The 21,622-nt window shown below is 38.3% G+C and overlaps 3 protein-coding genes and 1 pseudogene across 3 annotated transcripts; 3 read left to right on the forward strand and 1 right to left on the reverse strand.

Annotated features, from left to right (window-relative positions):
* Positions 1-14: 14 nt before the first annotated feature.
* Positions 15-2,029, reverse strand: ovol1b (ovo-like zinc finger 1b). The gene is made up of 4 exons (XM_027006490.2): positions 1,877-2,029; positions 1,298-1,530; positions 430-664; positions 15-346 (listed from the first exon to the last, which is right to left on the reverse strand). The coding sequence occupies exons 1-4, from the start codon at positions 1,974-1,976 to the stop codon at positions 15-17; spliced, it is 900 nt and encodes a 299-aa protein (XP_026862291.2). The 5' UTR covers positions 1,977-2,029.
* A 2,253-nt stretch (positions 2,030-4,282) lies between these two features.
* On the forward strand, positions 4,283-5,786 carry tmem223 (transmembrane protein 223). The gene is made up of 2 exons (XM_027005402.2): positions 4,283-4,921; positions 5,327-5,786. Exons 1-2 carry the CDS (start codon positions 4,444-4,446, stop codon positions 5,623-5,625), a joined length of 777 nt encoding a protein of 258 aa, XP_026861203.2. The 5' UTR covers positions 4,283-4,443; the 3' UTR covers positions 5,626-5,786.
* A 1,754-nt stretch (positions 5,787-7,540) lies between these two features.
* Positions 7,541-9,634, forward strand: fosl1b (FOS like 1, AP-1 transcription factor subunit b). The gene is made up of 4 exons (XM_027006466.2): positions 7,541-7,582; positions 7,872-8,117; positions 8,559-8,666; positions 8,921-9,634. The coding sequence occupies exons 1-4, from the start codon at positions 7,541-7,543 to the stop codon at positions 9,056-9,058; spliced, it is 534 nt and encodes a 177-aa protein (XP_026862267.2). The 3' UTR covers positions 9,059-9,634.
* A 6,315-nt stretch (positions 9,635-15,949) lies between these two features.
* LOC113575126 lies at positions 15,950-19,012 on the forward strand (annotated as a pseudogene).
* Positions 19,013-21,622: the final 2,610 nt, after the last annotated feature.

A 21,622-nucleotide genomic window follows, 5' to 3' on the forward strand; every position in this document is an offset into this window, starting at 1 on the left:
CATATGATAACTTGTCAAACAATAGCATCAGTTCGAACAACAGACTCCACATCACACTGGGTGTGAGGTGAGCCGAGGGATACTCTGCTCTGCCAGCCTTGTGACTGCTTTGAGCTGTTTTTGTCTTTAACTCTTCTGCTGTTGGGATGTTTGGTCTGGATATGCACGAACAGGCCAGTTTGTGTCCGCGCTGTCAGACCACACTCTTCACACACATATAGCTTGTCCCTGCGTTCTTTGTAGCCATACTGCTGAGAGACACCATGAATTTTTTTCAAGTGAGACTCGAGGGAACAGCGCTGAGTGAAGGCCTTGTCACACATGGAGCACTTAAAGGGACGCACACCTTGAAGAGGAGACACGTGGGTTAGTAATGTTACTGAACATGGGAGAGAGCAAAACAATGGTAACACATAATGACAGATATACCTGTGTGGGTGCGCACATGCCTCTTGAGGTCGAAAGTGTCATTGAAGCCTTTCCCACAGTACTCACATGGGTACCTCCTAAAGTCACTGTGACTCCTCAGATGACGTTTTATCATCCGGGTGTTACTAAAAGTCTTATGGCATATTGGACAAGGGAGTGTAATAGATGGCATGTCTGTTGATGACTTGTTTTGTGAGACACTTGATACATCACTTGTCATTTCACCCATGGTTATCTGGTTATTAAAAATAAACAAAGAATTGGGATGTAGGTCAGTTATACAGTCAGCTCTTTGGTTTAGTGGATGGTGCATATGTATCCCAACTGTAAGACTTGGACACTGCCCTCACTGACCACAGCTCCCACCTCCCTCCCAAATCCCCTCGGTCCCAAAGTGAAATACATTCTCTAGTACACTTTTAGGTGGTTGGCCGAAATTCCTTGCCAGAGAGTGTCTCTGTCCCAGCTTAGCAAATCTGACTAAACTATAAAATAAAACAATGATCTACCAGCACAGCCAATTTTTGAAAATGGGAGATAGGAGAAGTGTCAAGGTGGCCTAGTACAATATCCACCTCTGTCTTAAATATTAAAATAATTCAGACTATATATGTTGCTTTGCAGACATTTTAGTTCTCCGAAAAGCTCAGAGGCAGTATTTGACCCCGCAGCTGAATTTAACAAATGGTAGACGGCAGGATAAATTTGCAAGGGGGTATTTGCAATTCATAGGAGATTTAACAAGGAAGACAACAATTTAAAAATAATTGGCACTATAATAATACAATAAGTGAAGTTCTAATACTTATATCCACATAGAAAATTACACGAAGGGGACACAATTATGGTTTTCCTTAATTTTACTGACCTTAATTTTGGAGCAGACATAAGAAGTCCTGAGTGTGCTCAAAGGGCACTGGGAGCTGGGCTTTGGCTGATCCTCTGCAGTAGAGGTGGGCTTCTGGGCAGCCAGGCCAGGGGAGTGAGTGTGCATCTGTCCATTCCTGCCCTGCGGGGTGGGGGTGGGGGCTGGAGAGCCAGAGATCTCTGCAGTGCTGGCTTCCAAGTGTTCTTGTCCATAAAGGGGAGGAAAGACAGAAACTAAAAAAAAGCAGCCAATATTTACTACATATTAAATCAAGTTTATTAACAGTTGACAAACGTTAGGCAAATAAACTCCATACATGGTATCTCAATATTGTTATGGACCATTAGTTCCAGAGCAATGGCACAGTATACTTGTTATCAACATTTTGTCATAAAGAAGTATTAACTACATCTCACAACATCTCACTTATTCAGCGCTAAGGTAGTTTTTAGATGTAGCCCTGGAATTATACCTTAGGTTAGAAGACAAATCAAATCTTTATAAACAAAATCACTCATTTTACTTTTCACAGCAAACAAATATTTTACTGTATTAAAAGTGCAAGCCATATATACTCACCTGGTATATATATGTCCCCTCTCGCGGAATCCGGTAGCAAACTCCAGTTTCTTTTCCCGGGAAAAAAACTTGTCTTTTTAACTAAGAAGACTCGCGGCATTTCTGTGTTTATTATTGCGCAATCGAGACTATATGTCCGGACGGCAAGGTTGTTTCAATCGACCAGTACTTTCGTTGACATTAAGGTGTATCACTTCTGGTCACACCTTTCAAGATTGTCTTGACTGTCACAATTCAGTCTGTTCTTGTATTATCATCCGGTTAAAGTCGATTGATAATCGATTAATTTAGTTCTAAATGGATTCAGAATGGGACTTTTATCCGATTCATGTGATTAACTAAAATAAACTAGTCCTTTACACTTTTCACAACGACGCCAGGTAAACCCGCGCATGCGCGTAAAATTAACGGTAACAACCCATTAAAGTGAAGTAAACCTACAAGTCAAACCGGTTCTCTATCCAGCTGAACTGCATGCACCAACAGCACTGGCAATGTTTTATTTGGTCACACGCAAAACTATCCATATACTTTACTAAAGAATCTAAGATAAGTGCAGTCCTTTCTTTCCCCTGGTTTAAACAAATGAGAAATATTGGTCCTTCAGGGTGTGCCTCGCTTTTAAGTAACGTGTGTTTTTAGGGCGTGTGTTTATTTAGAGCAATTAGCAAAACAGTAGGCATTGTTTTGGAGTGAATTGACAATCCGGCGGGGTGAGGGGTGGGGTCCCACAAGTCACTACATTATTTCTGACAAGATTTTTTACTTTATTTACTAAATCACTTCAGTCTAGCCTGTGTAGAAATTAAGCAGATAATTCAACATAAAAAAACAAAACAAAACAATGGTCACAGCACTAATAAAGTCAGCATAAGAACACAGAATATGTTCCTCTTATATTTAATGTTTCATCAGGTCTCATACCGCTTCATTTAGTTTGAATCGTATATGGTCAATACACTATTTAAAATATACTGGCTTTATGCTGTTTGACATATATTTCACAGGTATACACCGATATCCAGATGGATATCCACAACTGTATGCAAATAAGACTGGGTCATCAGCCTCTTTGAGATCTGATAAGATTTATTAAGGAGACAATAGGCAGGATCCTGAGCCATTCCAGCCATTCCAACCTCCCCCACCTGTGTGTTTGTGAGTTTAACAAATATATCATTTAAAAGTAATTATATGGAAAATTTGACTGAAAAGGTTTTTTACTCTTCCATTCCATTCTATATTAGCGGTATATAAATATTTTAATGATGTATGTTGTTATTGTTATTATTCCTTTTAGTTATATATATATATATATATATATATATATATATATATATATATATATATATATATATATATATATATAATTACTACTACTATTAACACTACTGCAACACAATTGATAAGGATTGCTTAAGCCTAAAGGTAGTTATGTTCATAATTCATTTTTTAAGAAAGTTGCCATAGATTACCATAACCCAACTCGGCACCAGTACCACAAAAATACGCTTAAACATTTTATAGTAGATTGGAGGTCATTTTAAAATCAATTCTCATGACAAGAAACTATTTGGAATTCTGTTTCTGACTAAAGCTCAAATTTACCAGATTTATATACTCTTTTATATCTGTGGACTTTGTCCTATTAAATAAGGTAAATTCAAATTCAAATGTCTAATCTGTTTTCGTCATGATTTATGCAGTATATACTTAACTGTTTTTCTCTCTGCTTCAGGATGTGGGGCAATCAGTTCTCCAACTTTTAACTATTTTACCGAAAATGAACTTTTGGAAAATGTCAAGAAAAAAATGAAGACGTAACTGCTACAATGGTCCACATAAAATCATATGGCTGACCGCAAGATACACTGCATTGGGCTTATTGCTAATATTTACTGATAATTTTCCTTCTGTTTATGACCTGAATTTATCCAAAAAGCACTTGGTATCTCACTCATCACATATTGATTTTTCAAGGCAAGGCAAGACAAGGCAAGTTTATTTGTATAGCACTTTTCATACACAGTGGTAATTCAAAGTACTTTATACAGACATAGAAACCGTAATTAAATAAAGCTTATTACATCCCGAGATATATCACGTCAGGGAGGTCAGTAAAAAGAAAAAGCAATAAAGCCGGAATAGCGGCAAAACCGTTTTAGTTGTCTTCAGGGTATCAAATTACATTACGCGTTTGTTTTGGTTTTTTTTGTTTGTTTTTTTGGATTATGTGTTGTGATTAAATACTACTAATAAAATTAAATCTACAGGCCTGCTTGAGACGGCCGTGGGGTAAACAAATAGGAAATATAATTGCTAGGGTCTCATCACTTTCTAATCATCGACATAGTCTAGGTAGGTGGGATGTCTGCTTTTTGGACCAAAGCAGTTTCCGTAGTTTAAGATAGGAAGAATATGGTGGCGTCCTGTGAGGCGTTTCATAAGGAAACTGATTATCGTCTAGCCTAGTAATAGAGTGTAAAATCGATTCACAGAGAACGACCTCGTGAGGTTAGCAAAAGAAGCAAAAGAAAAGGAAACGCAAAAAAGCAAAAGAGGAAGCTATGGGTTTTCAGTATGTGCTATTTACATTGCGTACCTGTCGCACCAATGTCAGTGGTTTATCCAACCGACTGACATGTATGCCGTGTATACAGCGGTTTGTGCTAAATAACACCGATAATCCAACTTTCTTGAATCAAATGAGATGGCATTCAGCTAAACCTCAAGGGCAACTTTACTTACTCAGCAGTAAGCAACTGCGGAATGTCCACTCTTTCACGTCAACAGCTGTCTTAAACGATGTTATATTGTTTGAACATGACCGAACTCGCTTCTTTAGATTCTTGGCTCTGTTTTGCGGAGGTCAGTTTATATTTTGGACTTACTTGGCTTACTTTGCATTCACGGGCCTTCGAAACACTCAAAAAAATAATAACGGCTCTCAAAAAATCAAAGCTGAATTAGGACTTTTCAGTTTTGACATGAACCTCGGATCTAAAGCTTGGAGATTTGGATTCACTCTCGGATGTCTTGTCATCGGTAAGCTTTTAAGAATGTATTGGATAACTTGTAGCTCAGATAACTTGTAGCTAGTTTCTTTTTTGTCCCTCTCAGTCTATGTAACTAGCTGGAAAAATAACATTATTAGGCTACCTTTACTGTTTGCATATGTGCCAAAATCCTGAAGGGCATCTCATTTCCTGAAAAGGCTAGAAACTGTTTGCTCATTACAATTCTGAGTTTATTTTCTATAGCTGCAAAGTTAATGCATGGGTTTGTCAATGATCAGGGTTACTCATTATTTTGGGCAAGTGAAATTAGATCTTTTGATCATATAAACACAGGTTTTTTTTATTCTGAAGGATGAGAGGATTTGATTGAAGAAATCAGCCAAACTCTCAAGACATTAACCACCCACATTCTCTCTCCTCTCTCTCTCTCTAGCAGGAGGAATTGTTGGTCTGGGTATGCTGTTCACCTGTCGCTCTGTCAGTCGTGTGGTTCTGCATAAGGGAGGCAGAAAGGTGACAGTGTCTACCCAGTCCCCCCTGGGAGTTAACAAAGCATGGTGTCTAACAGTGCCTTTGAATCAAGTGGCTTGTCATGCCCATAGACATGAATCACCCTCCTTCATTCCTCTCAAAGTCAAAGATCACAAGTTCTACTTTCTTTTGGACAAAGAAGGGACACTAAACAACCACAAACTATTTGATGTCACTGTTGGGGCCTACAGACCTCTATAAATGACAGATCCTTCCAGAACTGTAAACAAAGACTACAGTATCCAAAAAATATCAGTCTTTTGCTGAACTACTTTTTGGGGTATTTTTATTTGTAATCTTACACATAATTTTAATCTACTCTCCAAGTGTTAGTGCTTCTTTAATAAAGTCTTAAACAGCAATAATACGTATTCGATTTATTTAGATATTACGTGTCTTGACTAATAGAGACAGTAAGTATCATGCAAAAAATTTTTGTGATTCATGTAATAGGAAATTGCTGTTGGATAAGAATAGCTGAATTATGCTGAGGGGAATAGTGAGAGCACAAACATTTCTGTGACACCTTAATAGAATAACTACTTATGTATATCCTAGCAGAGTTCATCACTGAGTAGGCAGTCTCATTTGGATGATTCATGAACAGATTGCCTAGATTTCAAAGGTTTTCACTTATTATTTTAATGTTCAACTGAAAATCCAGCTGTGTGGAAAAACTGACTATTCAAGATGTTAAAGATGCAGTTGATAGGGGTTTTCCATTCAAAACATGAGGTCATAAATTGGTTTGGAATCATGACATGAAATTCACTTTCACTCTCATTACTGCAGTCTTGTCCAATGGAATTTGCTAAGATATAAAAACATATTTAACAAGCACCTTCAGACTGTAGGACAACATGTGGACTATTTGGTGAGCTGTCCTAGGTCCTATGCCTTTAAAGCAGTGGTGAGACATCACTGAGTCAGTTGCAACGATGAGAATCACTAACAGACATTTGTTACTAGCTATGGAAGTGGATTCACAAAACCCCACCTACAAAACTTTTATAATATTAGCAAAAATAAAGAAAATATTCAAATAAACAAGATAGAAAATACAGAAAGCAATACTTTATAACACACTGATGACTGAAATCAAGATTTTAACACTTGTGCAAATATAATGAAGGCATAAACTATTTGCTGGTATGACTAAAATGGGGTAGAAATATTATACAGTTGAGAATTTAATCGTACACAGCCTAAAGCTATATTTCATGTTTTAATGTTGCCGCTATTGAAACGTGAGTTCCAAAGGCTTCCAAAACAACAAAGCAAAGGCTTAAATGACACCTTAAAGGGACACAGGGAAGAGGACCGTGGACATTGGAAAGAGGTTTATTTTAGTAAGAATAGCAACGGTGTGGGTTGGGGGTTTAAAACTCTGAAGAAGAAATGAAAATTATAAGCTACGGGGCCAAGCGATTAGGGAAATATAGACGTGTTTTAGTTTTGTATTGTCCACGGGCGGTATAGCCTTGTTTTAGTTTGGGTTTAAACGCCTATGAGTTTAAAGGCTTTGTGGACCCAAGATGATAATCGTATTCGAAATAGTAGTCTATAGAAAAGTTTAAAAAGCACACACCTTCATCTGAAAGCAATATCTTTTGCTCTGTTTAAGTGAACTAAATTAATTCTAAAAGTAGATTCAAAAACTGCGGAAAAAGTTGGGTTTTTTTAAAGCGCGCTGGAAACAACATTACCTTCTAGGTTTAGTTGGTTATTGACAACTTTGGGAAGATTAGCTGCCCTTCAGATAACTCATGACTAACAGTCTTATTGGACAGGGACAGAGTCACGCAGGGCAAAAGAAGGGAGGGATTGTACCAAACTAGGGTAGTCAAAAAGAAATTGTATCACGTGTTTCTAGTTTTATTTCACAGGAGTTTGGGAGTCATTTGAATTCTCCTTGTGGCGCGATTATTTCAAATATTAGCCTATTAATTGACACCAGAGAGAAGATGGAAGACTCCGATTTCCAAGCAAGTGTGAGCCTAAATAATTTGCACTGGTCTTACTAATCATGATGCCCCGCGCAAACCTTTGAGAGACCAACGTGGATATGTATCAAAGCGAAGGAGGTGTAACATTCAGTTATGGGCCTTATACCGAGATGTCAGCACGACTGGACCTGAATAACGCTGTGCAGATTCAGGTTTGTAACCGATTTAAGATAACTCAGTTTAACCAAACGTTATTAATATTAACAAGCGAAAAGAAAGGAACGTATAAATGAGGATATGAATAGAATCATCAAACAAAACGATGCAAATATTTAAAACACCGCGTATGCAAATCTTACGGTATTCTAAATGAGCTTGATTTATATGAGAATAGCTATCACTCAGTGAAGCTTTCTTCTACGTCACTTGCGCGTTTATTTGTAATTTTTATCAGTTATTTAATTCGTTTATTTATTTATTTTAATATCTATATTTTTGCAGAAAATCATGGATACCACCACATCTACCCCTAACCTCGATACTGTCACCTCTAGCACAGATAATCAGTGGATGCTTGAGTCTTCTCTAGTCTCAGAAGTAGAGTCCACCTGGGAGTCATTATCCTCATTATTGCCCATCACACTATCAAGCTGCCCCTGCCTAACACACGCTTCCAGTCCAGACCTGCTCCATGCTGTGTCAGTGGACAGCTCTGAAAGTGTGGACAAGGGCCACATGTATGAACATGTAAGTTGCAGATTTAAATGTTGCTGTAGGTATTTTAGCACAGAAAACGGTGAAAGTGGGGAGGAGGCTTTTCATTTGACTCATCCAGTTATGGTAAAAGGGTAATATGATTTGCACCTGAGTCACATAGAGGCCTACAGGGTGAGTCATTGTAGTAGTATTTGCGCGGGATTCAGATAGTACATACCCAGGGGTGGACCATCTTGGGAATTGGGACGTTGGTGAGTAAGAAGAGTAATATTTGGAAAATCTGTACTTTCTCTATTATAATCCACAAGATGGCAGTGTGATCACTTGGTTCTCCCAGCCATCTTGGTTATGTAAATGGGGGAAAAGGTTTGTGAAAATTGTATTATGAACTGGACTTTTTTTCCCCTCTTTTTTTTGCATTAAGTTCTCAGTAGAGATGAGCTGTTATTTTTCTGTCTGAATCATGTGCAGAGGTACAATGAGGAGTGTGAGAGGAGGAGAGCTCGCAGGGAAAGGAACAGAATAGCAGCTGCTAGGTGTCGGGATCGTCGCCGCATGCTTATGGATGCATTACAAAATGTGAGTCAAGCATTTCAATGGGGCTTTTACCCTGCCTTACCAACGATATTAAACTGTAACATTAACATTAATCAGCTAGTTGTCTACATTCTCACCTTGATGTTCCATGCATTTTCCTTTTTTTTTTAAGGTTTCATTCAGTTCCATTATGTGTAGGCCTCTTTCTGTGGTAGCTTATTACATAAACAGTGGTTTTTCTCTACTGTATTGTATATTTACTGCTAAAATATGACAAACTCATGCTTCACTTGTAGGAGACCGAACATTTGGAGCTTGTGAAGTCTCAGCTAGAGGAGGAGATTGCTGGGCTTGAAAGAGAGAGAGAGAGGCTGGAGTTAGTTCTGGAAGCACATAGACCTGTCTGTAAGATGGATGACACTAATCCTGAATAACTCAACACTTAGCAAGTTCAGAACTGAGTCTGCAGGTTCAGACCAGTCCTATTATTCTGTGTATAATCAAAGTTAAAAGGTAATTGTCACCATGTTTGTCTAAGTGACATTACATTTTGTATGTATATTGTTTTTATCTGAATAGCACTTTTATTTCAGTTTCACATTATTTTATTTCTTTTTATTTTCCCCTTTCATTTTTCACTAATTTAGAAAACTAATCCCCAAAGTCTGACATGCACTTGTACATCATGGAGCTGGACTGGTATAGATGTATGATTTCAATGTCTGTCTAAAAGCTATATATGTGATACAAGTATATACAGTATATTCTCAGTGAAACACAAGTGATACTTAGTCCCTTGCAAGTAATGCTGATCTTAGTAATACTGATCTCAGTTCTTGCAATTATTAATTTCAGTTAATGGTAATAAGTTGTTATTCGTAAATGTTTTGGATACGCGTCTAATCTATAATAAATCGAAATCATTACTGAATTGTCGCAGGCACAAAGTCCCGTTGAACTTCATGCCACAGCAGTAGGTGGCAGTATAAAACTGTAAGATGGTCCTACGACAAAATACGCTGTGACGCTAACCTGCTCTGAAATAAAGACAAATGTCAGAACACCGTCCGGATATGTTTCTGGAATGTTCTTAATGGATTCCTAGATGAGCGGAGTGATTTAACCATTAACGAATATTTTCACGAACATATCGTTTTCAGCTGAATCAATCTTTTGAAAATTAATCACGATCGCATTTCACCTGATGGGCCACGGGCTCCTAGGTATTTTAAGGCGCCTGTAGATGGCGTATCTTAATTCGTTTAATTTGAATAAGGACATTTTGAAAAAGCAGCTTTTAAAAGTACTTAATCAAAATGGCAATAGTTGTCACACTGGTAACTTTTTTTTTAGTAATTTTAAATAGCAACTGTATTTTGTAGTGTCATATGCCATGGTTAGAAAGTCACAATATATAGTCAAAACGTTGTACAGTAAACTTAATATTCAAGATTGTTCCGTGTTGTATTTTATATCACATCTCAGTTTCCAAAGTTTACGCGCTGGATTAGTTAGTAGTCTTGCAAATGTGCAATAAATATTCACAGTGTACATATTTAATAACTGCTTTGTCAAAACTTTTAAATTCAGCATTTTGGGGATGGATGGATGGAAATCTGAAATATATTTCATTCAAAAATACAACCTGGATAGTCCATTTTCAGGCTTTACAGCAATCATTACGGATTAGTGATTTTCAGCACGTTAAAATGCGCCATCTATTGACATCCTAAATTAACTACAACGTCATTGAAGTGGGAACGGAAAACTCGAATGAGAATCCAGGTTCAGTTTAACTACAAAAATGTATATTTTATATAGCTCTGGAAAAATTGACACCACTCAAAAAGTAAGATATTTCTTAAATCCACATCTCTACATGTATGGTAATCCTTCCATTCCAATGCCTGTTGAATTGCAAAACAGGTACACCCCATTCTCCTTAGATACTGATGTGATCACCTGAGCCAAAGAAACAAAGAAAAGTATTAAAAGCACTGCTATGGTCATCAATATCCTCTTGCAATAGTACAAACTGGCAAAAACAATGGTAGTAGTACTTCCAAATTTGTCCTTGTAGAAGATACATGTATCAATTTACATATAAGGTTATCCTCAAAGATGATTTGTTTCCTTTTGCTCTGTCAGTGTTCTACAGCTCTGAGGTGTGGATGGATAGAAGATCACAAGATCAAAACCTTGTGGAGAAGAGCGAGATTTATTAGGGGCAAATCCAGAGTCGTAGTCGTAAAGGTCATCCAGGGTCATTGAGCCAATACGGAGATTACGGGCATACATGATCAAACAAACAAAACACACGAAGGCAAACAGCCGGCTATAACAAAGGCTAGCATAAACACAAAGACACGGAGTACAAACTTAAATACATCCACCAAACCCATAAACGCAATGAAGTAAACAACCACAATGAAGCTAATAAACGCACGGATTCAAAGAACCAATGACCAGAGGGAACGCAACAGGGTTTAAATACAAGAATTTAAGGTAGAAACGAGGGACAGGTGTAAGCAATCAAACGAGGGGCGGAGAAAACGAAACTAAGGCATGGAGCTGAGGTATACAAGACAGGGAAAACATAGAACACGGAAACTGGGAGGGACTAATCGTGACAGAATTTATATGTCTGTATTCATGTTTTCACCATGCGCCCAACTCAGGGGAAAATCAAAGTTTTCACTGCGATGGAGGCTAACTTTAAGGTGTCTAAAAGAGCAAAATGCATTGCCGGCCATCCACAGTGCAGCCCCTGAAAAAGTACTGAACAAAACTAAATGCTTTCCCAGATATGTATTTAACATATAAGCCACACAGATAACTGAGCATGTCAGAACACCTCATCAGGACAGAAGTAGACTGCATATTTGGCCACTGGTGAAAGGAAAAGCATTTTCTAACGCATTTCAGTGAATCACAAATTGTTAGGGGAAATAATTTTTATTCCTTGTCACTATTTAATCCAACAAAGGTCTAGATTTTAGGTATCTGTATGAAATTAATTTGGAGTCACAGAAACACTGCATGTTGTGTGGAATCCCAGCACTTATCTGTTCCAAACTCCCACTGCATCCTGTCATTCATGTATCTGTTAAATCCAGACTAGGCTACATGATATGCCACACTGTATTCACAAAACAAACTGGATTATAATAGGAACAATTATGCTATATTCCCATAAATTCAATAGATAGAAGAAAAAATGTGCTGTATTGCTCATATTCGCACCTTCACTAAATATGAATATTATGGTGTCATAGCATCGATCACACCCCTAGTGTGGTAGACTTGAAATAGATGAATAAACAAAGACAAGAAGATGTGTATGTGCATGTGTATGTATACCTCAGTGAATATATTGTTGCCACTAACTTTATTCATCATTTTGCACATTGGCTGTCAGTGTACCCATATTTATTTGGGATTGTTACAATAATAGAAAGATGAAGTATGACTCCATCTGTATATTTATTTTTGCATTTTTAAATTATCCTTTTTTGGAACTTATTTTTAATTATTTTCTGTGTTATTGGGCTTTTTTACATACTGATTCTTTTATTATGCTACAAATGGCAAGTGAAACAGGATACAGTTGCAAACACTCTTTTAAAAAAAATCAAGGGCCAGGTAAACTCAGTCAGGTAATCAGCAAACAGCAGTCACTGGGAACACTGAGAGAAAGACTCAGACTCAAGAGATGGCTCAGGGGACTTCACAGTTAGAAAAGACAAGCCAGAATTTAAATAGGGCAGGTAAACAGGGAACAGGGGGCAAGCAAATGGCTGGTGATTAATATGACGGCTATACTGAACAAGGAAGTGTGGGAGCAGTCAAGTCAGGGAGAGTGACAGATTAAAATATCAGACTACATTTACTACATAAGGTTTAGTTTTACTAGCATTTCATAACTGATTATATATAATCTTTCCAGATAACTGATTATTGTCACCTCTAAACTCACAAATACCAGGTATGTGCATGATTTGTTCAATACACTTGTGGAGATTGTACTTTCCTTTTTTTAGGTCAATTTAAGCATCTCAAACATGTTCTCTTTTACTGTTTACTTCAGCATGTTTTTATGAGAAAGACTTAATGAGCCAAAAGAAAGGATGGTATAGCCAGGTTAATAGCAGTGCACCTAGACTCCCTCCTGCCTTCAGTTCATTAAACTCTGTTAAGTAGACACTTTGAGATCTAAGACTTTTGTAATCCTCATGCATTACACTAGTACTACCCAAACACGAGACATTCAGGTTTGTGTGTGTGTTTTTGTTTTTGTTTTGGACATTCATTAAAAACATTACTGTCTTCCCAAAAAATTTCAAGTGATATAGGAAAGATATATGGACATCATCAGAAGCTGCATTATGAAAATGTACCATCATTAAAACGGTGCTCTGGTCAATCAAGCCTGTCCCATCTTCACAGAGCTGGTCACCCTAATACCATTCTTGCATTCCAAAATCTATTTTATAACCTCTGATTTCTTCACTACACCTCTCCACCAATCATTTTAACACCATCCACACACCTATTAAGTGCCATGTTAAATAAGTTTGATAAGTTCATTATGCAAATTAAGTAAATTATATACTTTTACACAGTAATGGCTGATGACCGTTTTTTTTTCTTTTGGGTCATTTATCTACCATGCACTACGCTGTGTACAGATAACACAGAATAAAATAGAAAGAAAGGAAAAGAACAATGTTTTATCACTGTGAGAAAAGACTCTAGGCGTGTATGTTGTGTGACAGGGTGTGACTGCGTGCCTCAGGGATTGGCTCCACAGCAAGAGGCTACAATTAGCCTAGCGGCTCTGGAGAGGAGGTTGGGGGGTGTCAGTGCTGGACTTTTACTGGCTTGTAAAAATCCTTGAACTGTGACAGCTGTCACCCCCGCAGCCTTCACGAGCGGCCATGGAAAGTTTCTCCATATTTCGACAGAAAAGAACTGCAACCTTTTCGCGAGAGGTGTCGCATGAGCTTGTGGCCAGCTCATAAGACTGTCTCAAAAGAACTGACTTCTCCAGTCACTTAGCTGTTGTGCTTAATGGTGCCCAGACCTCAGTGATAATGAAAAAAAATATGATGTGATTTTCCTGGCATGTGGCTGAAGATGCAGTATATACAGGACATTATTTTTTGGTTTACTCTTTCTTTCTCACTAATTTGTGTCTACATTCCTTGAGTCCACTCTCATGCAGTAACTATCCAGTAGAGTGACAGAGACTTAAGGGGGCTTATACTGTATATAGTTTGCTGAAATGAATGCGATCATGCCAAAAATGTGTGCTTTCAGTAACTCAAATCCTGAAAAGTTTGTGAAATTAAGCTCTGATAGGATTTGACATATAGAACCCAGGTGTATTGTTTTTCCTATGAAAATGAAATGTGAATTTGGAATTTTGGTAAGAGACCAGGAATTTGAACCATAGGGGATCAGAAAGAGATCAGACAGAGATGAAGCTAGAGTGGGGAGGGCTGAAAGTGGGCTGAGTTAAGTTAATTGTATCACACACACACATGCACACAAACACACACATTGTTGGTTCTCCATCTCTCCTCCTATTTTAAACGTACATCTATTCAGGTGTTACTGGAAGTATTGAGTCTGTGGTGGGAGAGAGCAAAAAGGGCCTGAATATCATTAAGAGAAGCATAGGTGTGGAGGAGAGAGCCAAGACCACAGAGAGATTGAACTTTAGGAGAATAGAGGGTTTAGCCCACCACACAGGAGCTGGGGACATACCTGCAATGAGTGGTGGAACTTTACTACTGTTATTTTCTCATTGATTTTCCCAAATGTAACAAGCAAATTTCTTAAATTTGAGTACATTGGTCTTCTGTATTATTTTGATTATCTTAATTTTTGTTGGATAGATGTATATAATAGTCTAACCTTAAATTGTTTAATGCATCTGAAGGAATTAATTGGCATGAGACACAAGCTTGTGGATTTGTCACACAACTCAACATTTCACATTCCCTCACCTCACACAGATGTTATTTAGTACTTACTGTCTGTCATTCCAATAGCCATTGTGGGGTTTTATTGTGGACAATCATGGACCACAATAAAAATTAAAATAATAATTGTCATTAGATGATAGCTAAAATGAAATTACAACATTTTTCATTTTCATTTTAGGTGAGCAATCTAATCTGACCATTATCAAATATATTGCATATATTTAATCTACTATAAATGGTATATAGACTTTTGAGATGGGTCACAACTTCTAAACAGATTGAATGGCCAGTGTTAGAATGTACACAGTGTGATTTCTTTATTAGTTACACATGCTTTATGGCAAAAATAATAGATTAATATTCATTTAACAGTCCACCACTAAAGGTACCACTACACTAAAGGTACTCTGAAGTCAGCTGATTAACTTTACTGTACTTGTACATGATGTGCCAACATTTATTGTCCCGTTTTAAATGTATTTGTAAATTTTGGTTTTGCAAACAATTCTGAACACAAAAGTAACTGATATATGTGAATTCTTATATAAATATAAGTACAAGATGCTAAATGCCATAAATACAAAATAAAAAGTTATCATCATCTAAGCTTTTACCATATTTTAACATTTAAGCACAAAAAATTTACCAAAACAGAACTGGCAGTCATTTTTAACTGTAACTTCTAATTCAGTGCACATCAGAACTACTTTTCTCAATGGTATGCTGTTAATGTTTGAGCTGAGGTAGTGCTATGTACTGTCTCAGAGAATTTGATAAAGAGAGCTCAGTGTGGTTATTCCCTTGGGGCAAGATGTGGCCTGTGCGCCAGCGCAAACATCATCACCAGCAGGTGGACTGCTGCCCCTACATATCAGAGGGCAGGAATGCAATTCCTCCTTCTCACATCTTTTTATATACATTATCTGGTTTTGACAAAGAGTAACACCACACTATTTCGAGAACTGATGGAGATGAAATTCCATCTAACCAAAGACTCAGACCATGTGATGTTGCCTGTGTAGCATTTTAGCTTTAGAACTGCTTGGCTACAGGCTTTCAGCTCCATAATAAAATAATTAAATCATCTGCATGGCTTACATATTTTGTCTAACTGTTGTCTTTTTATTTCTTATATTTATTTCACTTTCTCACTCTCTTTCTCTCCCAATTGCTCTCTCTTTCTTACCTTTCTTATCCTCATATCAAAAGGTGCTACAGCCAGAACTGGACATCCACTCACCTGCCAGACTCCTGCCTGTCTAACTTTAGTTTGACTGATTGTTTGTGAGGGTGAGAGGATGCTCCTGCAGTCAGCAGTGTGCACTTGGCGTAAACATGAAGGCTGCGTGTATATTACTGTGTGCAGGTCTGCTGCTCCTTTCTGCTTCTGAGGGTCAGTCACCCACTGAAAGCAACACTTACACGGTAATCAGCAGACGTACAGCATTCTTTTCATCTTAACGATTTTCTTTGTTATTACTTCTTTCTTCCCATTTCATTTATTTTTCATTTCAGTCTCTTTTTTTTTTCATGTGCACAGCTTTCCACATATTGGTCTGGAGTTTGTATGGTTTTCTTCTCTTGTGACATTTTGGGCCTTGTTAGTCATGTCAGTCATGTGACAAGGCCAGATAAGTAGTTCTTGGCAACCTAGCTGTTTCAGTGTAACTGTTAATCATTGCAAACACAGTATGTCTCAAGTTGCAGACAGTTTGTCAAAATGTGTGTCCATATCTTTCTCTTTGTCAGGAGTGCACAGATGGCTATGAGTGGGATACACAAACTCAATGCTGTAAAGGTGGGTGGCAGGTCATGAGAGAGAGAGTGTGAGAAAGGCAATGTGATAAATTGATACGTTACTAAGGCTAATTATTATGAGATGGTGAAATGCAACTCACACAGACTTCCTGACCTTGCCGGTCACTCTTCCTAGTGTCTGTTTCAAGTCTGACAGGGAGTCCAGTGTGGAAGCTAAAACTATTCTCTCCCTCATCCCTCTGCCCTCAGACATAAATGAGTGTGAGATGATTTCCAAGATGAAATGCTTTAACCATTATGGAGGTTACCTGTGTCTACCTCAGTCATCACTGCCCCCGAACTGCCTGGCCAGTCACAGTCCAATCTGCCTGTGGAATCCAGTGAACTATTCAGTCTCTGTGCTGTTGACTATGAGGCTCAGGGGGAGGGTTGCATAGATAGATAGATAGATAGATAGATAGATAGATAGATAGATAGATAGATGGATAGATGGATAGATGGATAGATAGATAGATAGATAGATAGATAGATAGATAGATAGATAGATAGATGGATAGATGGATAGATAGATAGATAGATAGATAGATAGATAGATAGATAGATAGATAGATAGATAGATAGATAGATAGATAGATAGATAGATAGAAGCAAAAACAAACTTGGCCAGGTCAGTGTAAATTGGAAATGCATGATTGTCAGCCAAGTCAGCATTGCTTGAACACACTGAGCACCTATACCTGCCAGTGTCCTGATGGTTACAGCAAGTTTGGTCTGGAGTGTGTGGGTGAGACAGATGGCTTTTGTCCTATCCCCAGCTTTTTTTCATTTACAGTAACTTTGTGTCACTATGTGTCTGTGTGCTAACCCTCCACCTTCCTGGTAGACATCGATGAGTGCAGGTATCGTTACTGTCAACACCGCTGTGTCAATGTGCCTGGATCTTTCTCCTGCAAGTGTGAGCCAGGCTTCCAGCTGGCAGGGAACAACTGCTCCTGTGTGGGTGAGTTAGAACCCCCTCATCCCAGTGTCATCCACTAGAAACAATAGATATTTCAGAGCCATTGTCTACACTAAGATTTGAGGATTCTCAAAGTTTTGACTGCTCCTGCTGCTGTGAAAACTATCAAAAACCACATTTTTCCGGTGTGGAATTATTGGAAAGAGTGACAGGTCTGTCTCTGTCTGTCCAGATGTGAATGAGTTTGATATGGGAGCCCAATGCCAACAGCAGTGCTATAACACTTATGGGACATTCCTGTGTCGCTGTGAGCAGGGCTATGACCTTGGCCCTGGTGGATTCTCATGCAATGGTAAGTGTTACTTCAGCTCTTAGTGACTAACTTCTTCAGTGACTTGATGTCTTTAAACATGAATGTCCAAACCAGCATGCAAGCACATACAACATCTGTGTGGATTTTGGAGTTTATTTTTCTCTTCCGCTACTGTTCAGTATGTCCATATCTTTCATTATCTATTTCCATTCTACCTCTTTCATGGCAGACACAGATGAGTGCCACAGATGAGTGCAAGGGTGTCCACAGGGCTACCAGCTCATGGGTGCAAGGCTCTGTCAGGGTAAGGCTTCATTTCTGCATATCAGATCAAAACTACTGCCCTTAGTCCTGGAAAAAATAGTCCCCTTCCACCTCATGGCTGTAATGCCCATTTTTGTCACTGGAAATGGTGACTCATTCAGACAAAAAAAAAAGAGCAAAGGTACCCCTCATCCTTGCTTATGTAATCGGCCAGATTCCCCGCATTAGCACTTCATTGTCTTTTTTGTGACTGTGCTGTCTGTATGTAGATATGAATGAGTGTGAGTCAGGCAGTCACCAGTGTGTGGACAGACAGAAATGTGTGAACCTCCATGGAGGATACCATTGTGTGCAGTCCAATCGTTGCCAGAACCCCTACATCCAAGTCTCAGAGAAGCGAGTGGCATATACAGTACACACATACACACACAAATTTAACATTTACTTACTACAGGCCTTGAGTTATTTTTTTCTCAATTTAAACTCAGCCAAAATGAGGTCAGAGACCACACTGGAAGCCTTCCATTTGTATGTGTGACCAGACAAAACATTTTAAAAAGATGTTCGTTCCTTACATTCTCTTTCTCTCTCTCTCTCTCTTTCTCTCTTTCTCTCTCTCTCTCTCTCTCTCTCTCTCTCCCTCCAGTCACTGTGTGTGCCCGGCAGTAAAGCCAGAGTGTCAAGATCTGCCCTTCTCCATGGTATATCGCTACATTAGTATCACTTCTGAGTGGTCAGTGTCCTCTTATATCTTCCACATCCAAGCCACCAGTGTGTATCCTGGAGCCTATAACACCTTCCACATCCGCTCTGGGGATGATGGTGACAAGTTCTACATTCGAGTGCGTGCCAAGGTCACTGATAATCTCATTCTACACAGAACCTGGGTTTACTCTTTCATATACATAGTGGCCACAAGACAGATGAACTGATATCTGTTTGTTTTCACAGTAAATCGACGATGTCAGTGCCATGCTGGTGTTGGCCCAGGCAGTGATGGGACCTAAAGAGTACGTCCTGGACCTGGAGATGATGCCCCCTCCTGAACTACCAGAGAAGCTCTGTCTTGCGCCTCTCTATCCATGTGGAGCATTACACCTTCTAGCACGCAGGGCCAGGGAAGTAGTGGAGATAATTTATGGGGCTTTGTTGAGAGAAACTGGTCCTGAGTTTTATGTACTAGCAAAGCTGTGAAATATTTCCCTCCCTCGTGTAACTTACTTTAGCCTGTGAGTGTGGACTTATTCTGGAAAGGTGATAACTCATTGGGACATTTATTTCTCCCACTTTCTCACTACAGATTCACACATTCAGTACATTTGCACACAATAAAACTCAGGTGTTCTATAAACTCATTCAAAATGAACTCCATGAGAGTCATTTTAACTCTGTATCAGATTTAACTTGGATCAAATTATTTTACTCTGCAGATTTCTATATGTTGCTAATATTTTGGAAGAAGTCTAAAGAGAATTTTTTGATGTGGATTTTGGTGAATATATCGGTGAGTCTTTCACTGCAGTATCACTAAAATTTGTAATGCATATTAAATATCTTTTAATGTAATCATTCCAAGGAGATCAGTGCATCTTAGTTTTCTACATGATGTTTTATCAGTAATGCCAAAGGAAAAATTTGCTGTTTTGTTCTAATGACAATACAGTGAATACCATTTTTTTCTAATGAGAAGAAAGTATTATCTAGAGATAATGTCTATCATGTCTAGTTGCATGCTGCATCCTCTGCATGCTGATGTAGAGGAAAGGGCTGGGTAAATAAACCAGCCTACCAAAGACACTGAGGGCCACTCTCCATGATCCATGTGTTTATACAAAAGCAAAATACTTTGTCAGTGTGGTCTACCTTTGTGCATATAGAGGGAGCAAATATACTGACTGCATTAATCAGATGCCTCCACAGGGTGACAGTGTAACACAAACACAACCTGTGAGAGATATGTGTGAGATGAAACATCTTTCATCAGTGTAGTAGCATGGCTGAAAAGTTCAAACTTTAGGTTACAGAAATCTTTACAGTTTATGATATTATTTATCCATTTATTTGCTATTTTAAACTATATGCTCACAATGTAAAAAAAAATCAGTTAAATGATGACTAATTGAATTTGAATAATAATTTGTATTACAGAGTGATTTGAAGATATCCATGCTTAAGAAAGAAGGACAAAGGTTTTGAATGACTTTGTCCCTTTATCCTATGTGTGTTTGAATGTATGCTGTATGTATGCAGCTGTGTGTGTGTGTGTGTGTGTGTGTGTGTGTGTGTGTGTGTGTAATGTTATAGTATTGGTTACGTTCTGCCCTGTGGATTTCTAGCAGGGAGCAGATGAGCTCATTCATGGCTGGTGCTGGCACATGGGGCTGGTGGGTAGAGCAGCAGATGGGAGTAGGTGGGACGTAGTGTAGAGTGAAGCCCTGGCTGTGACAGCCTATTGGACATGTGACTTACAGGGTAAAATAAACCTTCAGAGCTTTTCAGAGTCTCCTCATTTGCCCTTCCCTTATCCTTATTTGCCCTTCTCTGTCTCCTTAAATCCTCTTTCAACATTTTTGACTGAGATTTGTCCTTTAAAGCATCGATTATCTATACGTTATATACTGAGCAATTTATAATAATTCAAATATATTTGCAACAGTTAGCAATAGTAGAAGCCAATATTCGACAAAACATGTTAGCGGAGGCTAGTTTGAACCCAGTTTGTTTTAGTGTAATGATAATTACATAAGCACAGTCAGTTTAAGATGTGAGAACATTTGTTGTTATTTGTCATTTAAAACAACAACCAGAATAATAAACAAACAACCAGAATTGCATAAACCAAGGGAATGTCCCATTTGATTCCAAATTTAATAAAGCCCTATTTAAAGCCACCATTTTTTAAACCAGCTTAAAAGACTCTCACTCAATTTATGTGGGAATAGAGAGGTAGTGTTGAGATAGGTCAGCAATGCAGTAATTTCCTCTCCACCCCCTCCAAATACACGTCACATTCACGTTTTTAACAAATTACCACTGACAGTCATGAAGGAACTAATCAACAGATCTAAGAACCTCTGTTACCTGTCCATGAGGGACTGCAATGAAATGGCATGACTAAAGAAAATGGCTGCAAATGTTTAAGAAATATTTCTCTGACTTTTCAAATGAGTTCTTTTGAATTTGTCGAACAAATTTGCACCATCCTTTTCTCAGAACACATGGTGTAGTAATGTGCAGACCTGTCGTAGTGCAGGCCTGGCCAGAGTGAGGGGGCAGTGGTTATATAAACCCTGTACTCTTCAGGTTATGTAAACATGCAAACAGCACAAGTGTCTGATCCTTAAGAACCCATATATCTTCTGCCTCAATAACATTGCATTGTTTGAATGCCAACTTATGTTCAGCCATTAAAAACGGTTAAATATTGCTAATATTTGTGCACAGGATTCATGCTGTGTCATTGAAAAGAATCTCTCTTCACAGTTCTCACAATGAATGAATTTTGTTACTAAGATACGACAGTTCTGTTGCCATGGCTGCACAAAAAGTCAAGCATCAGCTTCAAGGGAACACTATCAAAACCAAAACTGAAATAAATGGGTGAGAAGGAAGAAAAAGACATGTTTTAAGATTGGATACATAATATTTGTTATTGTGCTGCTAATTGGTTTTAACCTCAATTTGTGTCCTTGCCTATAAGAATCTTAACTCACTT

Source organism: Electrophorus electricus, chromosome 6, assembly GCF_013358815.1.
Source record: "Electrophorus electricus isolate fEleEle1 chromosome 6, fEleEle1.pri, whole genome shotgun sequence".
Lineage (NCBI taxonomy): Eukaryota > Metazoa > Chordata > Actinopteri > Gymnotiformes > Gymnotidae > Electrophorus > Electrophorus electricus.